The 21,132-nt window shown below is 40.6% G+C and overlaps 1 protein-coding gene across 2 annotated transcripts in view; it reads right to left on the reverse strand.

The window, feature by feature from the left end:
- Window positions 1-21,132, reverse strand: part of LOC140202725 (contactin-1-like) — a 525,313-nt gene that overhangs the window by 389,040 nt on the left and 115,141 nt on the right. The window contains exon 2 of one of the 2 annotated variants that reach the window (XM_072267960.1): window positions 11,658-11,791. In XM_072267960.1, coding sequence (XP_072124061.1) covers window positions 11,658-11,718 — 61 coding nt within the window. In that variant the 5' untranslated portion in view covers window positions 11,719-11,791. Of the gene's footprint in view, window positions 1-11,657; window positions 11,796-21,132 lie in introns of both variants that reach the window. The other variant, XM_072267961.1, reaches the window with a different exon arrangement.

The raw sequence follows: 21,132 nt of genomic DNA on the forward strand, positions 1-21,132 counted from the left end.
AGGTGGTGGTTCAGGAGCTTCAGGGCCCACACCACCTAGTTCAGGAACAGTTATTACACCTCAACCATCAAGCTCTTGAACCAGAGGGGATCATTTCACTCAACCTTTGATCCCAAAACCTATGGACTCACTTTCAAGGATTCTTCATCTCATGTTCTCAATAGTCGTTGTTTATTTATTATTCTTTTCTTCTATCTTTTTGTATTTGCACAGTTGTTTTATTTTTGCATATTGCTTGTTTGTCCTTCCTGCAGGGTGCAGTCTCTCATTGATTTTATAATATTGTGTTTCTCATACTTACTGTCATTGCCTGCAAGAAAATGACTCCCAAAGCTGTTAATAGTGACATACATGCACTTCGATATTAAATTTACTTGAACTTTGAAATTAGAAGCCATGGTCTGTCAATGCCAGGCTTGGCTTTACCACTTGTGCACTTTGACTGGCATAAACTCCCAATATCAAGGAATCCCTGTTTACTGAGAATATCTGAGTATTTTCCATGCACTAGCACTCCAAAGGGTGAGAGTCCAAAAGTGCCCTGAAGAGATGCTCTCATCTCTCAAGCCAAAGATATCACGTTAATGTCCTGTCATCCAAAGCTTTGCATTTGATACTAAGTGGCAGTGTAGCAGGAATTTACTTCCAAATAAATTCAGATGTAGAATATTATAACCACCAATTAATATGAAATTCAGTTCTGAAATTACAAAGCAAATCCATGCAAAAACTTGAATTAAAATTCTGATACTCTATCCAATGGCAATCACTGCCCATGAATAGAGAAGACCTTCTCAACACTGCCAACAATCATAGCCCACTGCACCAAATTTCAAAACTTATTGTCATGAAGTTCGACATCTGTCATCCAGCATTTATTTTTGAGATGTGGAAGGAAACAAGAGTACCGGGGAAAACTCACCTGGTCACAGGAAGAATGTGCAATGTCCACAGAGACTACATAAAGTGAGTGAACAAGGATCTCTGGAGCTGTGCGGCAGAAATAACCACTGCATCTCTGTGTCGCCATACCAACATTTCGGTTGATTTAAGACGTCAGGATTACAAGCTCTTTCTTCCTGCTCATGTGGAATGTCCTTCGGAACTCACTGGTACTTGCATGTTAGCTTGCACTCTTCAACTTGAGCTGGTCTGAGAAACAGTGGTGTAAGCAACAGTTTGAGGAAAAGTTCGCTGTTCAGTGTTGGCACACCAGGTGCTCCTGGAGAATTCGGGACAAGTGAAAAGACTTTCATCCACTGTTCAACATTTCATAAGTGTACAACTGTGGTAAGAGCTGAAAAATTCTACCCACACTTTCAACTTCAGAAAAACCTTCAAGAAATCAAAGGCCAAACAAACATTTGATGAAGAGTTAATCATTCCACAAGATATTTCCCAAGACCCCTATGCATCTCATCTGAACTAAATAAACAAGACTTTTCCTCAGCACTCAGTCTCGGAGATGATCAAAGGTGTTTTCCAGTTTTCAGCCATAGGGGATTGAGAAATATTTCCAGAATTTCTGCACTTCTTGAGTTTATTGAAACATCCATCTTCCTTCTTCCATTCAAATATAAAAAAGAAAAATAGATCCTCACACACGTGTAACAGGGAACTTTATTTGTGGCAAAACACCCAACAGCAAGTGATGATGTATTTTAAACCGAAAGGAAGTTTTAATCATGTTAACAGTTTTAACTTTCTGACAAATTTTTCAAAAGCTTCAACGGCTTTCAAGGTCTTTCTAGATTACTGGAGAATTCTTGAAGCATATTAATGTTCAGAATATATGCCATGGAGCATCTCAAAAGATTACTGGGGGAAGGGAAGGAAGTGGGTACAGGGTGGCTGACTGGGAAGGGGAAGGGAGAGGGCGTTCTAAGAAAAAAATTGCATTTTTAGAGGCCTCATCATTTTTGGGGCTACAGAGGTTGTGTAAGCATTTATTCTTAGATCCTGTACATGACAGTCTAAATGTTATGAAACTGTGTTGTCTTTTAAAACAGGTTATGCTCCATATATTCAAGAGGCATCTCTGCTCATTTTGTGCAGCATACTGGCCTCTGCAGATATCTGCAACATACTTTGAGAAACTGCAGTCATTTACACCTGAAAATTAAGATCTGATGCTTGCTTTGGGCCTTTGAGCTTTGAGCACAGAGAGCACACCTTTGATCATCTCTTCTTTCAAGCAGCTGCTACTCTTAAGACTCTTCCTGGACCTTGTCCCTCCACCCTCCCCACAACTGATGATCTACCATTAAGGTTGTGACTGATGCCTACAGCTCAGAGGGTATTAACTAACAGGATCACAAGGCATGTACTCTAAGGAGAGAATAGGGAAACTAGTTACATGTTTTATTTCTTGACCACATTGCTTTGGGTTGTTGAAAGCTCATTTTTTGTACAGTTTCTAAAACAGTTCAGATCCCGCACTGTTTTGTCACTTTCTATTTTTCTTTTAACAAATAAACACTGACACTAAACATTTATATATCATTCTGACCGATTGCAGTTGGTCATGCATTCATCAATAGAAGATCTCAAAATTCATATGAAAAGGTTGAACTAATTCAAGGTAATTTCAAACAGTGGCATAACACCAACAGCAGTCTTCCATCATCTGCCTCTTCCATGCGCACCTTGGACTTGCACAATTTATTTTTGGTAGGAACACTTTCCAAATAGAAGCTACTATCCTTTGGGATTCTGTGGGTGACCATGTCTTTGGAATGCGAGGATATCCAGCTGGAAATAAAAGATTTTTCACAGAGCTTTACATTCTACCTGTGTGCCGCTGTTTTGATGCTCATCAAACTTTTTGCCAAAATTCTAACAATCTCCAATTCTTCCGTGGTGGGTGCTCTTTCATATTTGTCGATGCACCTGTTCAGGCTCTTCCACCGGCAACAAAACACCTCCCACTTTATGTCAACACCCACAAGTTCTCTGAGCATTCACTCAGCAGTTCCTCCCTGCCACTAGAGCTTCTATCTCTGGGCATTTTACCTCTCCAAACTCATCACCCTCATCCCTTAGCCCCTAACCAAGACCCTGCGAAATGGGCAATCAATGTCTTCAGTCTCAGGTGATACTGAATTTGAGCAGATTATAAGAGAACAGATCAACTTTCAGTCTAAGTTTGTTAGTTTATTCTTTTAAACAACCTGATAATACAACCACACCACTGTTCTGATTTCCTGTTTTGCTGACAGCCTCTACATTGTGTCCTCGACGATGACCCGCTATAACGTCCTCACCTGCGGCAGAGCTGCCCTCAGCCATTGCACTACTGTCCTGACCCCTGGCCTGCTGCACTTAGCCACTGCTTTGGAATTTCACGTGGACAGCATGAACCTCTTCATGCTACAGCTCCTACACTCACTAATAAATACAAGAGAATGAACAAGCAAATCTTGAGTACATCACAGTAATAAAGGTACCTTATTTAAAAATACTTTCCGATAAGTCTTTCAAGCTGCAAATTCCATTTGATGAGAGAACTTGGTTCATTTCTTGTTATTACAACTTTCCATTGTTTCCCCTATTCTGTGGCTTTGATTAATTAGTCCTTCATCACTTAAGTATAATACAATGGAAACAAAAGCCCCTCAAGACACACTAAAGCATTCTGCATGCAATGAATTACTTGATAAGCGGAACAATAATTCTTTGAACAAATGAAATGTTGAGCATGCAAGGAAAATCCTAGCAAAATAAGTCAATAATTTATTCATTAGTGGCTATGCCTCACATTGAAGGAGGAATATGAGCTGGGACTCCCTGATCTTTCAGGAATAAATGCAGGGGTTCCCAATCTGGGGTCCACAGACCCCTTGCTTAATGGTATTGGTCCATGGCATAGGAAGGTTGGGGCCACCTGTGCTATACTGTCCATAACCGTACCACATGAATAGAAAGATGGGGCTGACATTTCACAATCCAAGATAGTTCTCCTATTGTGGTCATCATCGTCAACTGGGAGTCACATTCAAATGGGATCTGAACTCCTGGCATTACAGAAGGTCCAGGGTTTCAATCTGGAATGTTGTCAATGCCTTTCCACTCATAGATGTTGCTTGACCTGCTGAGTTCCTCCAGCAGATTTGTCCAGACCAGGTTCCAGCATCATCTCTAAGTGCCTTCTCGGTCCTACTGATGACAGGTCGGAATCAGGATTTTTAAAGTTACGAGGTGCCTGATGTCCCATGCGTCAGGCTCCTGTCTATGTCTATAGTTACATTCCTTCTTCTCCCTCCTCTTCTTATTCTTTCTAGCTGGTTCCTTAGGATCCATGAGATGACTGATAAAGTCAAATTGGGACCCATCAACTCTGTAACAGATAGGGCAAGAGGAGCCTGAGGAGACAGTCATGTCAGTTTGCAAGGGTGCTGCTCCAAATGCTATTTATGTCAGGCTTCCATGTTCTTGTTCTGATGCCTCTGGTGATGCCATGACAAACTACTTCTCTGAGAGGTTCATGATGTCAAAAGCCTGATAAAACTGCTGTACGTCTGCAACAGCACGAGGAAGATCCTGTTACGTGTCAACAACACAATTTGCTCTATTGTCAGCCATCTGCCTAAGGTTCCATCTTCAATTTGTTGTTAGAGCAGTCATTAATTGTGAAATCACAACAGGATAGCTGCAAGAGTCTGTAAGTTGAAAGGTTAAGAAATACTTTGGTAAGAAACACCAGCACTAGGTGGTCCATGCTGATGACACCATGTTGGGATGTTGCTTTTCCTAAGTCAGAGAAAAGTCCAGAGGTGACAATTATCAGAACATGAACAACATACACAAAATCCTGGTGAAGTATCTCAACTCGAAATGTCCACTTCCTCCTCTTCTTATTCTTTCTAGCTGGTTCCTTAGGATCCATGAGATGACTGAAAAGTATAGGAAGTAGGAGAAGGAGACCCCAAGTGTAAAGGGGTCAGAGGAGTAACCTGGGTGTCCTATTTAAAGGTGTGTGTAACTAATTAGGGAAATACAATATTTCTTATTATAATTTATAGTTTTTTTTTTATTATGTTGAATGCAAGGTTGTTTTTGAGACACCACTTAACCAGCTGATCTATCTCACTCCTGTAAGCCTCCTTGTCACCGTCTGAAATTCTACCAACAATAATTGGCACTGACAAATTTATAGATGGTGTTGCTGTGCCTCATCACAGTCATCCACAACATCATATGGAAGCAGAAACAGGTTAGCTTACAGAGACTGCAGGAGCTGGGGTCGTGGTGTGAGAGGGAGCACAGGAATCTACACCTAGCAAACCAGATGCCCAATCATCAAGATCAGGTTTCCACACCAAATCTCTGAATTCTGTCCAAATCCCTAAGTAACCTACTTGTAACTTAACTTTTCTGACCTTTTTTGATCTGGAGGAATTTTTAATTACAACTGAATTATACATATTCAAACTATTTTTTTGACTTCAGACTTCTACCGAATATCATTCAGGTTTTTTGGGTCATGGCATTTATTAAGAAACTTCTGCTTGTGCACATGACAACTTAGTGACTGCGTAATTTGTATTAGTAGGAACATGAACAACATACACAAAATCCTGATGAAGTATCTCAACTCGAAATGTCCACTATTTATTCCATCCCCCCATAGATGCTGCCTCATTTGCTGTTCCTCCAGCATTCTGCATGCATTGCTGAAGATTTCCAGTATCTGCAGAATCTCTTGTGCCTGGCAGAACGTGGAACAGTTGGGGAGGGAGGCATCACTCTTGCAAAGAAAACATTAACTGGCTTTTATCCCAGTTGAAAAAAAGACAAACAGGGTATGGCACATAGGCAAACATGAACATCAAATTAAAAACAACAGAGAATTTCTTTTAACAAAGAGTGATTAACAGGGAAAACAGTCAGGACTTAAAGGTAAATTTTCAGATCACCCAAGTCACTTTGTTCTGTTTTGGATTACCAGCCTAAGCATGACATGGCCATCCAATGGAATGATTGGAATATTTGACGAATCAAGATTCAGAAATGAAAATAGCTGTTTTCTCTTTGCCTTCCATGTGAACTTGGCTGAATGGTTACTCAACAGTAAAAGCTAAGGGGACAGAAATTTAACTTTAATTGCCAGTGATTAACAGGTGAAAAAATATCACTACCACTTGTGCTCACCTCGAAGTTCAAAGTTCACATATAACCCCGAGATTCTTTTTCTCCAGGCATACTTAGCAAATCTACAGAACAGAAACTGTAAACTGTAAACAAACTAGGCAAATACAGATATAATTAAATAGCAATAAATAACAAGCATTAAATAACAATATAATAGAGTCCTTAAATGAATGTAGCTATCCTTCTTTGATCAAGAGCCTGATGGTTGAGGGGTAGTAACTGTTCTTGAACCTGGTTGTGCAAGCGCTGAGACTCCTGTACCTTGTACCTGATGACAGCAGCAAGAAAAGAGTATGGTCTGAGTGGTGAGGATCTTTGATGATGGATGCTGCTTTTCTATGGCAACATTTTATGTAGACGTGCTCAATGGTTGGGAGGGTTTTACTCATGATTTACTGGCCCAAATCCACTAGCTTTTGTCGGATTTTCTGCTCAAAGGCATTGGTGTTCCCATAACAGGCCATAATGCCACCATTCAGCACACTTTCCACCAAGCATCTAAAGAAATTTGCCAAGGTTTATGACGATTTGACGAATCTCCGCAGACTCCTGAGGAAGTCAAGGTGCTGTCATGCTTTCTTCACAGTTGTATTTATATGATAGGTCATGACAGGTCCACTGAGATAGTGACACCCAGGAACCTAAAGTTACTGACCCTCTCCACCTCTGATCCCCCGATGATTACTGGTTCATGTACCTCTGGTTTCCCTCTCCGGACGTCTACAAACTGTTCCGTGGTCTTATTGAGTGAGAGGTTGTTGCTATTACACCACTCAGCCAAGTTTTCAATTTCTCTCCTGTATGCTGATTCATCACCACCTTTGATACAGCCCACAACACCAGTGTCATCAGCAAACCTGTATATGGTGTTGGAGTTGTACGTAGCCACGCAGTCACCAGTGCAAATCGAGCAGAGCAGGGGGCTAAGTACACATCCCTGCAATGCTCCTGTGCTGGTGGAGATTGTGGAGAAGATGCCTTTCTCAATCCAAACAGGCTAGGGTCTACAAGTGAGGAAATCCTGGATCCAAATGCACAAGGAGGTATTAAGATCCTCTGCTTGATCAGTTCCACTAAGGGTGCAGATGTGGTAACTAACTGGCAGCAAATGCCTTTAATGCTTCCAGCATAAGTTTTCCTCTCATGTTGCAGGAACTTGCACAAGTCCTTAGCCACCTCTGGAGATTCACAGATGAAAATGTTGAACCTCTATCTTCACACACAGAGAATGAGATGTAATCTCTATTGCAGCAATACTGATGATTTAATCATAATTATTAACTGATGCATTCCTTGCTTGCTCTTGGTTGGATAATTGACAGGTCAATTAATCTCAATGTCCACTTACCAGCAGCGCTCTTTCAACTCATTCCTGAAACCAATAGCACTAACGAGCAGCCCATTAACTACTGACCAATGGCAGCAAACAGTCTGTGGAGGAACTCGACAAGTTGTGCAGCATCTGTGGGGTTACTTGACTTGCTGAGTTGCTCCAGCAGATTCCTTATTGGTCTAAATTCCAGCATCTGCACACTATGTGTTCCTCCAAATTCCAGCATTTCCAGTCTCTTGTGTCTCCAACTACTGAACCACATTACCAGACACCATCACCATGATTGTACAACACAGGTGTCATTTCCACACATCTTCCTTTTTCTTCCAGAAACCCTAGATGCCACTATTAATTATTCACAGACCTTGGTAACACTCCCCAGTGAACAATATGCGTATCTGAGGCCATCAAATGAGCAAACTGTGACATTCATCTTGTGCTGTTAAAAAGAAGAGAAAATACCACATGGAATAGTAGATTCTCTTCAACCAAGGTAGTGACACTGCTGTGTAAACCACGATGAAGGAGAAATCAAACTGATTAGAATTACTTAGCTTGTGTCCTTACATTGTCCACCATCTTCTGCAACTTCAAATTATTGATTTAGCCATTAAATCAGAGGCAGGATTAATTATTCACAGCAGAGGAACCACCATGTAGAACTGCCATCTGCTTGATTTCTTACAACAGAGTTTCACATCTTTTACAGCCGAAAGACAAAAGCCTGAGTAATGTTGTCCACCCTTTCTTCCGGTGTTAGGTTATATACTGAGGCAACTCTATTTGGCCAGATGCCCAATAGCAGCTGTGGTTTAGGTGATAACATTTTCATCCCAATATCAGAACATGGTAGGTTTAAGCTTTCTTTACTCTTCCTATCGTTGTCAGCTTCAATGGCAAGGCTAAACATTGCTGCCCAGCCTGAACTGCTCTTGAGAAGATGGTGGGGAATTGTCTTCTTGAACAGAGGGTGGTGGGTAGACACTCTTGAAGGAAGTGATCTCTAACCAGTGTTCCGACCACCCAAGTGTTACTTGCCACCTGAACTCAGGCCTGTATCCTGAAAAGGTCTTACTGCATGCAAGTATTGACAACTTCATTGTCTGAACGTTTGCAAATGGAGTTGAACACAAATATTCACATTCCAGGTCTTTCAATGAAGAGTCGGCGACTGATCGAAAAGTCAAATTTAGTTGATCCTTGGACATGTCTTAGAGAAACTCTTGCAATATTGGTCAGGAGTTTCAGATGGTCACCCTCTAACAACCATAACTATCTTCTTTTGTGAGCGAAGAATATATCCCTGACTGCCACTGACCATGACTTCCATTCGATTGGTTTTATTTTCTTTTTCTGAGCAGGGCACAATCCCCAACAAGGAGTACTGAGTACAAGAAATCTATAGACTGGTACTCCAGAGGACTCCTATACTGTTAATCATATGGATTTTCAGAAGAGACATTAAATCTTGACCGTTTTGCAGTATAATGGAACTTATTTTGCTCTAATTGTTGTTTTGCTTAGATAATTTTGCATAATTTATGTTAACTTGATTTTTTTCTTGTGAAAGTTGTGTCTCTAATGCCATGTAACTGTATTAGACATCCATAATAGACTCCCAGGAGCTAAATGGTAGAATAACAGCATAAGGAAATGAAGCAGAATTGGGCCATTTGGCCAATTGAGTCTGATCTGCACAGGACTACTGGAAACTCATTAAAAAAAGCAGATTAGTTATCCTGCATAGCCTTCATTTAATAAGAAACAGACTTAGTTGCTGGCATTCACACTAGTAGTGTAACCCTGGGCACGTACATGCAAACTTTCATAGAAAAAGTCAGTGTTATCAAATGCCAACTCATCCAGTTTTAACCAACATAGAACAGTGTGGCATAGGAACTAATTCAGCTTGTGTCACCTACGCCAAACACAACGTCAAGTTAAACTAAATCTCTTCAGCATGTACATCATCCATATCCTTCCTCTCCCCGCATATTCATGCCAAATTTACATTTTTCCTAAAGAAGCCTCCTGACTATGAGTTAGTTCAAGAAAGTTTTATCACATACACTTCTCATATTAAAATTAATATTTCCTTTCTTAAAATTTCATTTCAAATACAGTGTTAACTGTATGGTTAATAGGGTTATCAGCTTGCTTATTAACATAATTCAACAAATACATGCACAAACAAAAACATTAATGTTAAATGTTACACAGATGTTTTTCTGAAGTACAGCTATTCCCTCCCTCTCAACAATTTAATGTGATTGCATGTCAAGAAAGTATCAAAAAGGCCAGTTTTTCATTGACCACAGACTCATATTCCGTAATACTGTGAAACACTTCTGCAGCAATTATGATTACACTGGCAGCCAAGGGGTATATTTCATTAAGATTTTCAAAAAACAATGTTAACTGAGGTAAAAGCCCGTGAAGAAACTGAAACCCTAAATTCATGAGGAATCAATCAGTATGACGTTTTCACGGTTGCTTTTGTTTCAATTTACGTCTTAGAACATCAAACTTAAGTCTCTAACAAGATTATTGAGTTGTAGTTTCAAACCTATACTTTCTCAGGTACTAGCTCGTCACCTCTCAATGTGCATCACTCTGTGGAGATCAAATACTCAAGAGAATGAAAAAGATTACAATCTAGCCAGTAAAAGCAGTGACACTATTGAGCTGATGTACCACCAAGAAGTTACTAGGAGAAAATGATGTTCAACAGAAAGCTGCAGGGAATCTGCTCGCATGCGGTTAAAGAAATGATCCTTGGCTTATTGGACTTGTTTAAGTCTGGATAAACAAAGCACATTCTTGTCATTGTGGTGACATTCCCATTCTCTTACACCTCTGAATAACAGCACTATATATATATATATATATACAGTATATAATACTTCTACACTAATAATGCAACCATGCAGAAATACTATAATTGCAAAGAGAAAGCCCTCTGGTTTTGTTGTATTTGCACTTACTGAACTAACAATAGCTTTCCGACAAGATAGTACCCACCATGGGAAGTCAGAAAACAATACTTGTTTAATCAAGTCTCTCAAATATATCAATAGCTCACTGATGGGCTTTACTGCCAACAAACACGGTTTTGTTTTACATGGAGATTATGTTCCACTTACCATGAAGAGACACTTGTGCATTGTACAATAAAGTTCAGATTCATTTAAAGAACTCCTTGCGTTGAGACCCTGTATGTTGTCAGTGGATGAACAGTGACAATATTCAGTAGGATCTGTCAGACCAGGCATTTCCAACTCTAAGTTGTTACCAAAGATTTTACATTTTTCATGCTGATACAGATAGATCAAAATGCTTTTCTTCTGTCACCAAGGAATTGGCATGTTACTGTATTTATAAACTGAGAACAATAAATCAAAATCCTCTTTATCGTAACACTTATCCACTCCATGTCCAGGACTACCATCCACTCAAGTCACAGTGTAAAGGAAAAGCTGTGTATTTACAAGACAATGGAGTATTCTTTTAATTTGGAAAACATTTTTATAATGTTATTAAGATGGCATCTTAGGACGGAGCAACAGACCACAAGAACCTTTCAAATGTCAGCAGGTTAAACCACCAAGAAGGACATCAGAGCTTTATGAGAGTTGATGCATCTTCGATGCATACACAAAGTGCCATTTGCATGACTATAATTTTCATCGAAAGATGACACTCTGAGATCATCAGCATGTTAAGTTATTTTTAAATGATCTAAATGAAATTAATAATAGCTCATTATTCCAATAGGATATACCTGATAGAGTTAAGTCTAAAAGACGACAGATACTCAAGCTGCCGAACAGACATTTATCCAATAGACTTTAATCGCAGCGCGTGAGCTCTAGCAAGAATGTAAATTAGAACTCACATGAAGTAGACAAGAGCTCATTGGACTTAACTGTTCAAACAGACAGACAAATGAGGATTAGGGCTTGAGTCTTTTCTCTTTGCTTCACCTAACAATCAATGGCATTGAAAATCACAATCATTTGTTCATCATTCCAGGGCTCAACAGAAGCTGTGGGTATAAGGATTACTTTTTCATGAAAATTCAGTCCTGACCTTGACGTGCTTTGCATCTGAAATCATGCCAAGGGGAGCAGCAGAAAACCCTTCACGTCAATATCATGCCCAACGTTCAACTTACCTGCCAAGCAGAAAATGAATGACAATGCAAAAAAATGACTGAACAGGAACCACATTCTCATCTCTGGTTCAAGATGGATGGCATTAATCTCCAAAGGGACGTTCTCCTGCTAGTCCTGTTGTTAGTTCACTAGTCTACCTGTAAAAATAACAGAGGATAAAGTGAACATGGGATTCATCACAGCCCATTTTACCAGCTTTCAAAAGTTCACACAGAACCTTAAAGCTGTGATAATAATAGGCTATTCACTGCACCAAATCATAATCCCTTCATTAATGTTCCCATTGAACTCTACTCCTCACCTCAACAGCATACTAAATGAAACCAACAATGATCATACATGAACTTTCACCTCCCCCCCAGTGCACCAACACACTCAATCAAGTCCATCCCTTAACAGACACACAAAATGCTGGAGCCAATCAGCATGTTAGGTAGAATTTATGAAGGGGAAATGAACAGTTGACTTTTCGGATCGAAAAACTGGGAAGGACTGGACTGCTCAGGACTGGAAAGGAGGGTACAGGAGCCAGAATAAGAAGGTGGGGACAGGGGGTTTTGCTCAAGATTTCCAGCATCTGCAGAATCTCATGAATTTATGATTTGCCACCCTTAAGAATCTCACTAAGGCCCACCCATAACACTCAACTGCTCTTGAGTTTAATCCCATTTTACAACCTGTCAACACATTCACAGAAATTCATCTCTACATTATATTAACTATCCCATTGTAGCCACTGCCAAAGGCCATGGGCTCTCTAAACTATGACCTGTCAGAGTTTAAGCCCGAATTATTTATATTCTCTCTTTGCAGCTATCAACATTTAGTGAGATGAGATCTGATTCAGGGCAGCTAGTACTGGTTTGTGCATAGAAAGCTATGTCTGGCAAATCTCTTACAGTTCTTCAAGAAGGTAACTAAGAAGGTGGATGAGGGAAGGTCAGAGGATGTTTTCTATACAGTCTTTCAGCAAGTCCTTCACAAGGTCCCTCATGACAGGCTAAATCATGAAGGATAAATCACATGGGATCCAGGGGGCAACAGTAGATTGGATTTATCATTTAGGATTTTGAAGATACTAAAAGCAGAGTAAGGCGCGCTAATGTGCTAGGACAGTTTGACATTAAGGAGGAGGAAGTGCTGGGTCTTCTGAAAGGCATTGAGGTGGATAAGTCTCCAGAGCCTGATGGCATATATCCCTGATTACTGAAAGCAGCCAGCGAGAAGATCGCAGGAGCTTGGTTAAGGATCGTCATATCCTCACTGCCAACAAACGCAGTCCCACAGGGCCGAAGAGTAGCCAATGTTATGCCTTTGTTCAAGAAAAGAAATAGGGATAATCCAGGTAATTATAGGTCAGTAAGCCTCACATCAGTGGTGGGGAAGCTTTTGAAGAGGATATTGAGGAACAAGATTTTTGTGTATTTAAAAGGCATGGTCTGCTTAGGGACAGTCAGCAAGGCTTTATATAGCACAGGTCATGTGTTAAAAAGTTCTTTGAGGAGGTGACAAAGGATGAAGGTAATGCAATGGGTGTTACCTATCTGGACCCGAGGAAAGCATCTGATAAGTTTATTTATTTATTTATTGAAATACAGTACAGAATAGACCAAGCAACTCCCACTTTAACTCCAGCCTAAGCACAGGAAAATTTGCAATGACTAATTAACCTACTAACCAGTAAGTTTTTGGACCTTGGGAAGAAAAGGAAGCACCCAGAGTAAACCCATGCATTCAACAGGGAGGACATATAGACTCCTTACTCTTGTGCTAAAGATATATGGGATCCAGAATGAATTACAAGTTTAGATTCACAACTGGCTTCCCCACAGGTGGAAGGGTAGTTTAATGGTTGGAGATTGGTGACCATTTTTTCCCAGGGTAGAAGTGTCAAACACCAGGCCATTCTTTTAAGATTAGAGGGGGAGAAGCTTAAAGGCAATGTGAGTAGTAAGTCATTAATTTTTAGGCAGAGGTGGTCAGTGTTTGGAATAGATTACCAGGGAGAGTAACAGAAGTAGGTAGAAACATAGAAACATAAACGTACTTTGGTGGTGGAGCTTAAGAGGCCATTTTGTATAAATTAGCTTGGTGGAGAGTTTATTGGCTAGCTGTGTCACAGCCTGGTATGGAAATACCAATGTCCTTGAACAGTGGATATAGCCCAGTCCATCGTGGGTAAAGCCACCCACACCTCCCCCCACCCCACCCATCACTGAGCACAGTTACACGGAGCATTGTCGCGGGAAAGCAGCATCCATCACCGAGGACCCTCACCACCCAGGTCATGCTCTCTTCTCACTGCTGCCATCAGGGAGAAGGTACAGGAGCCTTCAGACTCACCACATTCAGGAACTGTTATTGCCCATCAACCATCAGGCTTTTGAACCGAAGGGGATAATTTCACTCAACTTCACTTACCCCGAAACTGAACTGTTCCCATAACCTCTGGACTAACTTTCAGGGGCTCTTCGTAAAACCATAGAACACTACAGCACAGAAAACAGGCCATTCGGCCCTTCTAGTCTGTGCCGAAATTTTATTCTGCTAGTCCCATTGACCTGCACCTAGTCCATAACCCTCCAGATCTCTCCCATCCATGTATCTATCCAATTTATTCTTAAAACTTAAGAATGAGCCCGCATTTACCACATCAGATGGCAGCTCATTCCACACTCCCACCACTCTCTGAGTGAAGTACCCCCTAATGTTCCTCCTAAACCTTTCCCCTTTCACCCTAAAGCCATGTTCTCTCGTATTTATCTCAACTAATCTAAGTGAAAAGAGCTTACTCGCATTTACTCTGTCTATACCTCTCATAATTTTGTAAACCTCTATCAAATCCCCCCTCATTCTTCTACGCTCCAAGGAATAAAGTCCTAACCTGTTCAATCCTTCCCTGTAACTCAACTCCTGAAGATCTGGCAATATCCTAGTAAATCTTCTCTGCACTCTTTCACTCTTACTGATATTGTTCCTATAGTTAGGTGACCAGAACTGCACACAATATTCCAAATTTGACCTCACCAATGTCTTATACAACCTCACTATAACATCCCAACTCCTATACTCAATACTTTGATTTATGAATGCCAGGATGCCAAAAGCCTTCTTTACAACCCTGTCTACCTGTTACGCCACTTTCAGGGAATTATGTTCTCATCTCATGTTCTTAGGCACGTGGCCAAGTGGTTAAGGCATTCGTCTAGTTACTTCAAGGTTGCTAGTTCGTACCTCAGCTGTGGCAGTGTGTTTGTGCCCTTGAGCAAGGCACTTAATCACACATTGCTCTAGTCTGTGCGAGGAGTGGCGCCCCACACAGACTTCCAATCTGCGCCCTGTAAGGCATGAAAATGCCCGACGCAGGCCTCTCATGGTCTGAGTTGACATTCCCTCTTCCTCCCTCCTCCTCCTCCCTCCTTCCTCTCATGTTCTTGACATTTATTGCTTATTTATTATTATTATTCAGTTATTTATTTATTTTTGTATTTGCACAGTCTGTTGTCTTTTGCACACTAGTTGAACGCCCAGTTGGTTCAGTCTTTCATTGATTATATTGAAGTTATTAATGTATTATGGATTTATTGAGCATGCTTGCAAAAAATGAATCTCAAAGTTGTATATAGTGATATATATGTACTTTGATAATAAATTAACTTTGAACTTTGATCAAGAGTGGCACAACATTGTGGGTTGAATGGCCTGTTTAGCACTGTAATGCTCTATCTATCTACCTTCTCATTAAACATTTCCAGTTTTCTTACCTCCACAACCCTCATAGATGGGAAGTTGCACAGTTTAAGTTGGTGGAGGTGAAATTTGCTTAGCAATTAAAAACATGCTGTTCATGAAAAATATCTTTGGGCATGTCCTCAGATTTCAATGCGAATAACTTTTCAATTAGGTAGGCATTTTGATAGAAAGGCAGCAAAGATTTGGATTCTAATAAAAAATATCATGGGAAAACATCTTTGAAAAAAAATCATGGAATGTATCACAGAATGAAGTTAATAATTTTCAAGGCTAATGAGTGTGCTCGGCAGTTTATATGGCTTAGGATATCATTAAAAACTCCTTTACATTTAACATTTTCAGTGGGGCTTACATGAGGACAGCTTATAAAAGAAAGCTAAAGGTCAACACATACTCAGTGCTAAATCTGCAGCTAAGAAGCAGACCATGATAGAATAGGTTTTATGTTTTAACTATACATGAGCAGATAGGAGAGTGTGGTGTCAGTTTTACTTAATAATGTTGAAAAGTACTGACAGTTCAGATGCTGTTAGAAAATAATCTCCGATTTATGCAAAAACAGCTTTTTTTATTCCATGTGTTCTTTGGTTGAATCAGATCACAATGTCACAGAGAAAAATATAAAATTGAGAAATTTTATGCTAAATATATTAGCAATCTACAGTGTGCTTATACCAATACAATACAGAAAACACTTTCAGCATCCATAGAGACAAATTCCACTTGGGACGGATTGGCAACAGATGAAGCTAAATAAATACTCAGTATATTGCAGGATTATGACTGGGGTTAACAATGCACGGCTGATTAGTAGAGAGCACGAGAAAACTGTCGTAAGATCTTTCAACTATAACTTTAGGGCATAGATGGAAATTAACAAATCCCATGACAGCCCTATTCTTCAATGCTTCAATTAAAAGCCTTGAAAGCAAGTCAAGTGAAGGCTTGGAAAACTGAAAAAGATCTGACTGAGAATCAATTATGTGTCAGACTTGCTTCTGTCTGACAAATACCTCGATATCAATCATTGATTGCTGGACAATGTCAGGAATTAGTCCACTCCATTCTCAAAGATAAGGTCACCCTCAACATCCTTGCAGACTATCTTGGCTTTGGCACGCCACATTCTACTCTCTGCTGCTGCAATGCAGATCACAGAAGTTCAACAGACTGCTGCAAGTGACATCATTGGCTATTGGACATAGAACAATATTGCTTGGAGCAGAATGTTACCCCAGGAAGTGCATCATAATTATGAAGCAAAGAGATATTATAATGGAGAGAATGGGAAAGAATGTGGTTGAAAGCTTTGAGTCAATAGCAAGATCACTATGAGAAGACTATGAGAAGACTACTCCATGGTTTCAAGGCAACCAGCAACTATCTTGTTCTTTCCTAGGAAGGAAATCCCAAGAGTGTCTTTAGGGTTCAGTCTTTCTTAGTTAACCACTTAGAGAATCCGATGGTTCAAACGGGATACTCGAAAGCCAACCTTATAGTGGTGTGACAATGATCTAGTTAACAAAGAAAGCCTGGGTGATGGCACTACCTTTCCAAAATGCTACTACACAGTTTCACTCCTCCCTCATTGAATGAAACCCTGCAAGGAAGGATCTGGACAGCTGTCTAATTGTCATATTGCCCTGGATGTGCAGTTAACATCAAAAACAAGGTTAATAATGGTAACAACAGGAATTCTGCAGATGCTGGAAATTCAAGCAACACACATCAAAGTTGCTGGTGAACGCAGCAGGCCAAGCAGCATCTGTAGGAAGAGGTGCAGATGACGTTTCAGGCCGAGACCCTTCGTCAGGACTAACTGAAGGAAGAGTGAGTAAGGGATTTGAAAGCTGGAGGGGGAGGGGGAGATCCAAAATGATAGGAGAAGACAGGAGGGGGAGGGATGGAGCCAAGAGCTGGACAGGTGATTGGCAAAAGGGGATATGAGAGAGTTAATAATGGTATTGGTTTTTTATTGTCACAAGTGAAGGGCCTTTGTTTGTGTGCCATCCAATCAGAGCATTCCATGCATAGTTACACCAAGGCAATAAAAAGAAAAGCAAAATACAAAATAGAGCCTTCTGCAGAAGTAGAGGTAGGTGGTCCATGTGGTTAGACCAGGACAAACCGTTGCTTGTATTTAGGTCAAGGACCTTAAAGATCTCAACCAATCCCATCTCAGCACTAATGATACTGTACTCCATCCCACTTCCTGAAATCAATGACAACTCCCTCATTTTGCTAATATTGAGGGAAACTACATTTCATTTCATCAGTTTAAAATTTGACTCATTATGGTGGTGTTATTTGCAAAACTGTAAATTTCTTGTAACTTTATCCAAATAGTATTTTAGCCCCTTACAACACTTCTTTGATGAGGACATCACCTTCTAGCATACATTTCAGAGTTGAACAGCAATGATAAACTCACCATTCAGGAAATTTGTGGAAGCAATACAATATCAAGGCAGCCATAGGCTAATTTGAATGACATAACACATTCAATAATGAATTGAACATGGAGGAAATTATAGCCAGGATATGTGCATTACTGGTTTTATGAACCTGAAGAAATCTCCAAGAAGATTAGAACTAGACGCGATACAGTAGAGGGATAGGTAAATATGGGTATAGACTAAGAACAATGATTAGCTACTGATCAATTACCTTATGAGTACTTCATGTTACTGTCGCTGGGCAAGTCAGAAAGAAACCCTACCCAGCAACAGGTGACGTACTAGATATTATTCTCTGAAAATGCTAGAACATCTCCAGGTACAACTAAATATGGGAAGGATAGCGTAGGGGCCAGAACATTCGAGAGAAAGGGGAAGGTGTCAAAATAAGGAACTGATGTTGTATCCAGGCTAGCTTTGGCAGAAAATAATTATAATTAACCAATGATGATTTTACATCTAATAGTATATTAGCATATGATCGAAAATATTAACATGCGATTGAAACTATTCTAAAACTGTCTTAACTCGCGTAATTGTAAGATTTCCTGTGTACGTGACGATCAATGTCATAAATTGTAAAGAATTGTGATTCGGGGGAGGGTAGTGTCCTGACTGGCTCTTTGGGAGATCGGTCTGTAACTTTCCCCATAGCATGCTATGAATGAGGAGTAAAGTTTGATAAAAGTATTTTTTGTTTCATTGTGTTCGTGATATTTGCGCTCTTGCATTGGGTCGATCCGCCTTGATAGACGTCATGAGTTACAGGTGAAAGGTGAAATATCTAAAAGAAACATGAAGTTCGATTTCAAAATTTTAAGAGAAGCTTTGTACACAGAACCTCTCAATGTGAGATTCAAAGATCCAAAGAGTCAAGGTATATTTCTTATCAAACTATGTATACAGCATACAACCCTGAGTTTCATCTCTCCACAGACGGCCATGAAACAAAGAAACACCATGCAATCCGTTCAAAGGAGACATCAAGCACCCCATGCACAAAAAACAAATCGCACAAATGGCAAGAAACAAGTGAAAAACACAGAATATAAAGAAAATCAAACCACAAAGTCATTGAAACAGTCAAAGAATATTCAGTTTAGTTTAGTCCAGTTCAACTTAGCACTGTATGATTGACTGCAGGCCACAGACCAGGTCCGCCCCAATCAAAATCGCATGAAATAGCAATACAAAAAGAGTAACCAGAAACCTCAGGAACATATCATAACGTGAACTACAGAGGCCAATCCACAAACTGTGTTGATTAAACCTTGCCCAAGACCCAGGACTCCGGCAGCGTCGAGTGCGAGGGAGTGAGAGAGAGAGAGACCTGTCAAACACAGGCACTTTCCTCCAGCAGCAATGAGCAAAAGGGAGAGAGAGACTGATCACAGGCAGAAGGCGCTGAACACTGGCTCGCCTTCCTCTCTCATCCATGATCATTTCAGTCTTGCTCAATGCTTTAATTGGCAAAATCAGAGAGAAATTGAGTCAGTCATGGGCTCACGCCCTGTTTCAAGGCTTCTTGGCCTCCAAGCCGCATACTCAGCTCGAAACCTCACCAAACTCACTTGGAGACAGCAAGACCAAAGAGATTATTATTGACTTCAGGAAGAGGAAACTGGAAGTCCATGAGCCACTCATTGGAGGATCAGAGATGGAGAGGGTCAGCAACTTTAAATTCCTTGGTGTTATCATTTCAGATAATCTGTCTTAGGTCCAGCACATAAGTGCAATTACGGAGAAAGCATGGCAGTGCCTCTACTCCATTAGGAGTTTGCGAAGATCCAGCATGAAATTTACAACCTTGAATAACTTCTATAGATGTATGGTGAAGAGTATATTGACTGGCTGCATCACAGCCTGGTATGGAAACACCAATGCCCTTGAATGGAACATCCCACAAAAAGTAGTTGTTACAGACCAGTCCATCACAGATAAAGCCCTGCCCGCCATTCACCACAGCTAGACAGAGTGATGTCGCAGGAAAGGAGTATTTACCATCAGAAGACCCAGGTCAGGCTTTCTTCTCACTCATCAGGAAGAAGGTACAGGAGCCTCAGGATTCAGACCACCAGGTTCAGGAACAGCTATTGTCCCTCAACCATCAGACTCCTGAGCCAGAGGACATATCTTCTCTCAGTTTCACTTACCCTATCATTGAACTGTTCCCACAATCTATGGACTCGCTAACTCATGTTCTCAATTTTATTGCTTATTTATTTAAATAGGCAACCGTTAGTCTCATGAGACCATTGATTTGCGCCTTGGAAGGCTTCCAGGGTGCAGGCCTGGGCAAGGTTGTATGGAAGACCAGCAGTTGCCCATGCTGCAAGTCTCCCCTCTCCACGCCACCGATGTTGTCCAAAGGAAGGGCATTAGGACCCATACAACTTGGCACCAGTGTCGTTGCAGAGCAACGTGTGGTTAATTGCCTTGCTTAAGGACACACACGCTGCCTCAGCCAAGGCTCGAACTAGCCACCTTCAAATCACTAGATGGATGCCTAACCACTTGGCCACATGCCAACACATTTATTTATTATTATTATTATATATTTTTTTCTTTCATTTTGTATTTGCACACATCATTGTCTTTTGCACACTGGTTGTCCGCCCTGTTGGTGTGGTCTTTCATTGATTCTATTAAAGTTATTGGATTTACTGAGTATGCCCAAAAGAAAATGAATCTCAGGGTTGTATATGGTGACATATATGTACTTTGATAATAAATTTATCTTGAACTTTGGATTGGAGGGGATAGTGAGCTATGGTCCAGGTACTGGTCAATGGGACTAAGCAGCATTATAGTTTGGCACAGACTGTATATGCCGAGGGGTTTCTTTCTGTGCTGTAGTGCTCTATGACTCTAAGATATTGGCTCAGAGACAAATGATGATAACTAGTGGTCCAGGCTGTCATGGAACAGTTCCTGGAATTGTTGGCCAAGAGGTCACAAATCTAATGGAGCTGAAAACAAAGATCACAGGATCAGCAAGAAACCACCAATGCAGCATTCTGCTACGACAGGGCTCCCCAACCTTTTTTGCACTGCGGACCGGTTTATTATTGACAATATTCTTGCGGACCGGCCAACCGGGGGTTGGGGGTTAGGGTTGCCAACGGACAAAAGTAGCAGTCAAATACGTTGTGTTTACGCCGAGAAAGACTACCATGACCATGAAGCCTTGCGCGGGCAACTGTGTGCGCATGCGTGTACATGCCGATTTTTTTCTACAAATCGTTTTTGGCGATTCTGTTCAGTG

The sequence above is a fragment of the Mobula birostris genome, chromosome 9, assembly GCF_030028105.1.
Source record: "Mobula birostris isolate sMobBir1 chromosome 9, sMobBir1.hap1, whole genome shotgun sequence".
NCBI classification, from domain to species: Eukaryota; Metazoa; Chordata; class Chondrichthyes; order Myliobatiformes; family Myliobatidae; genus Mobula; species Mobula birostris.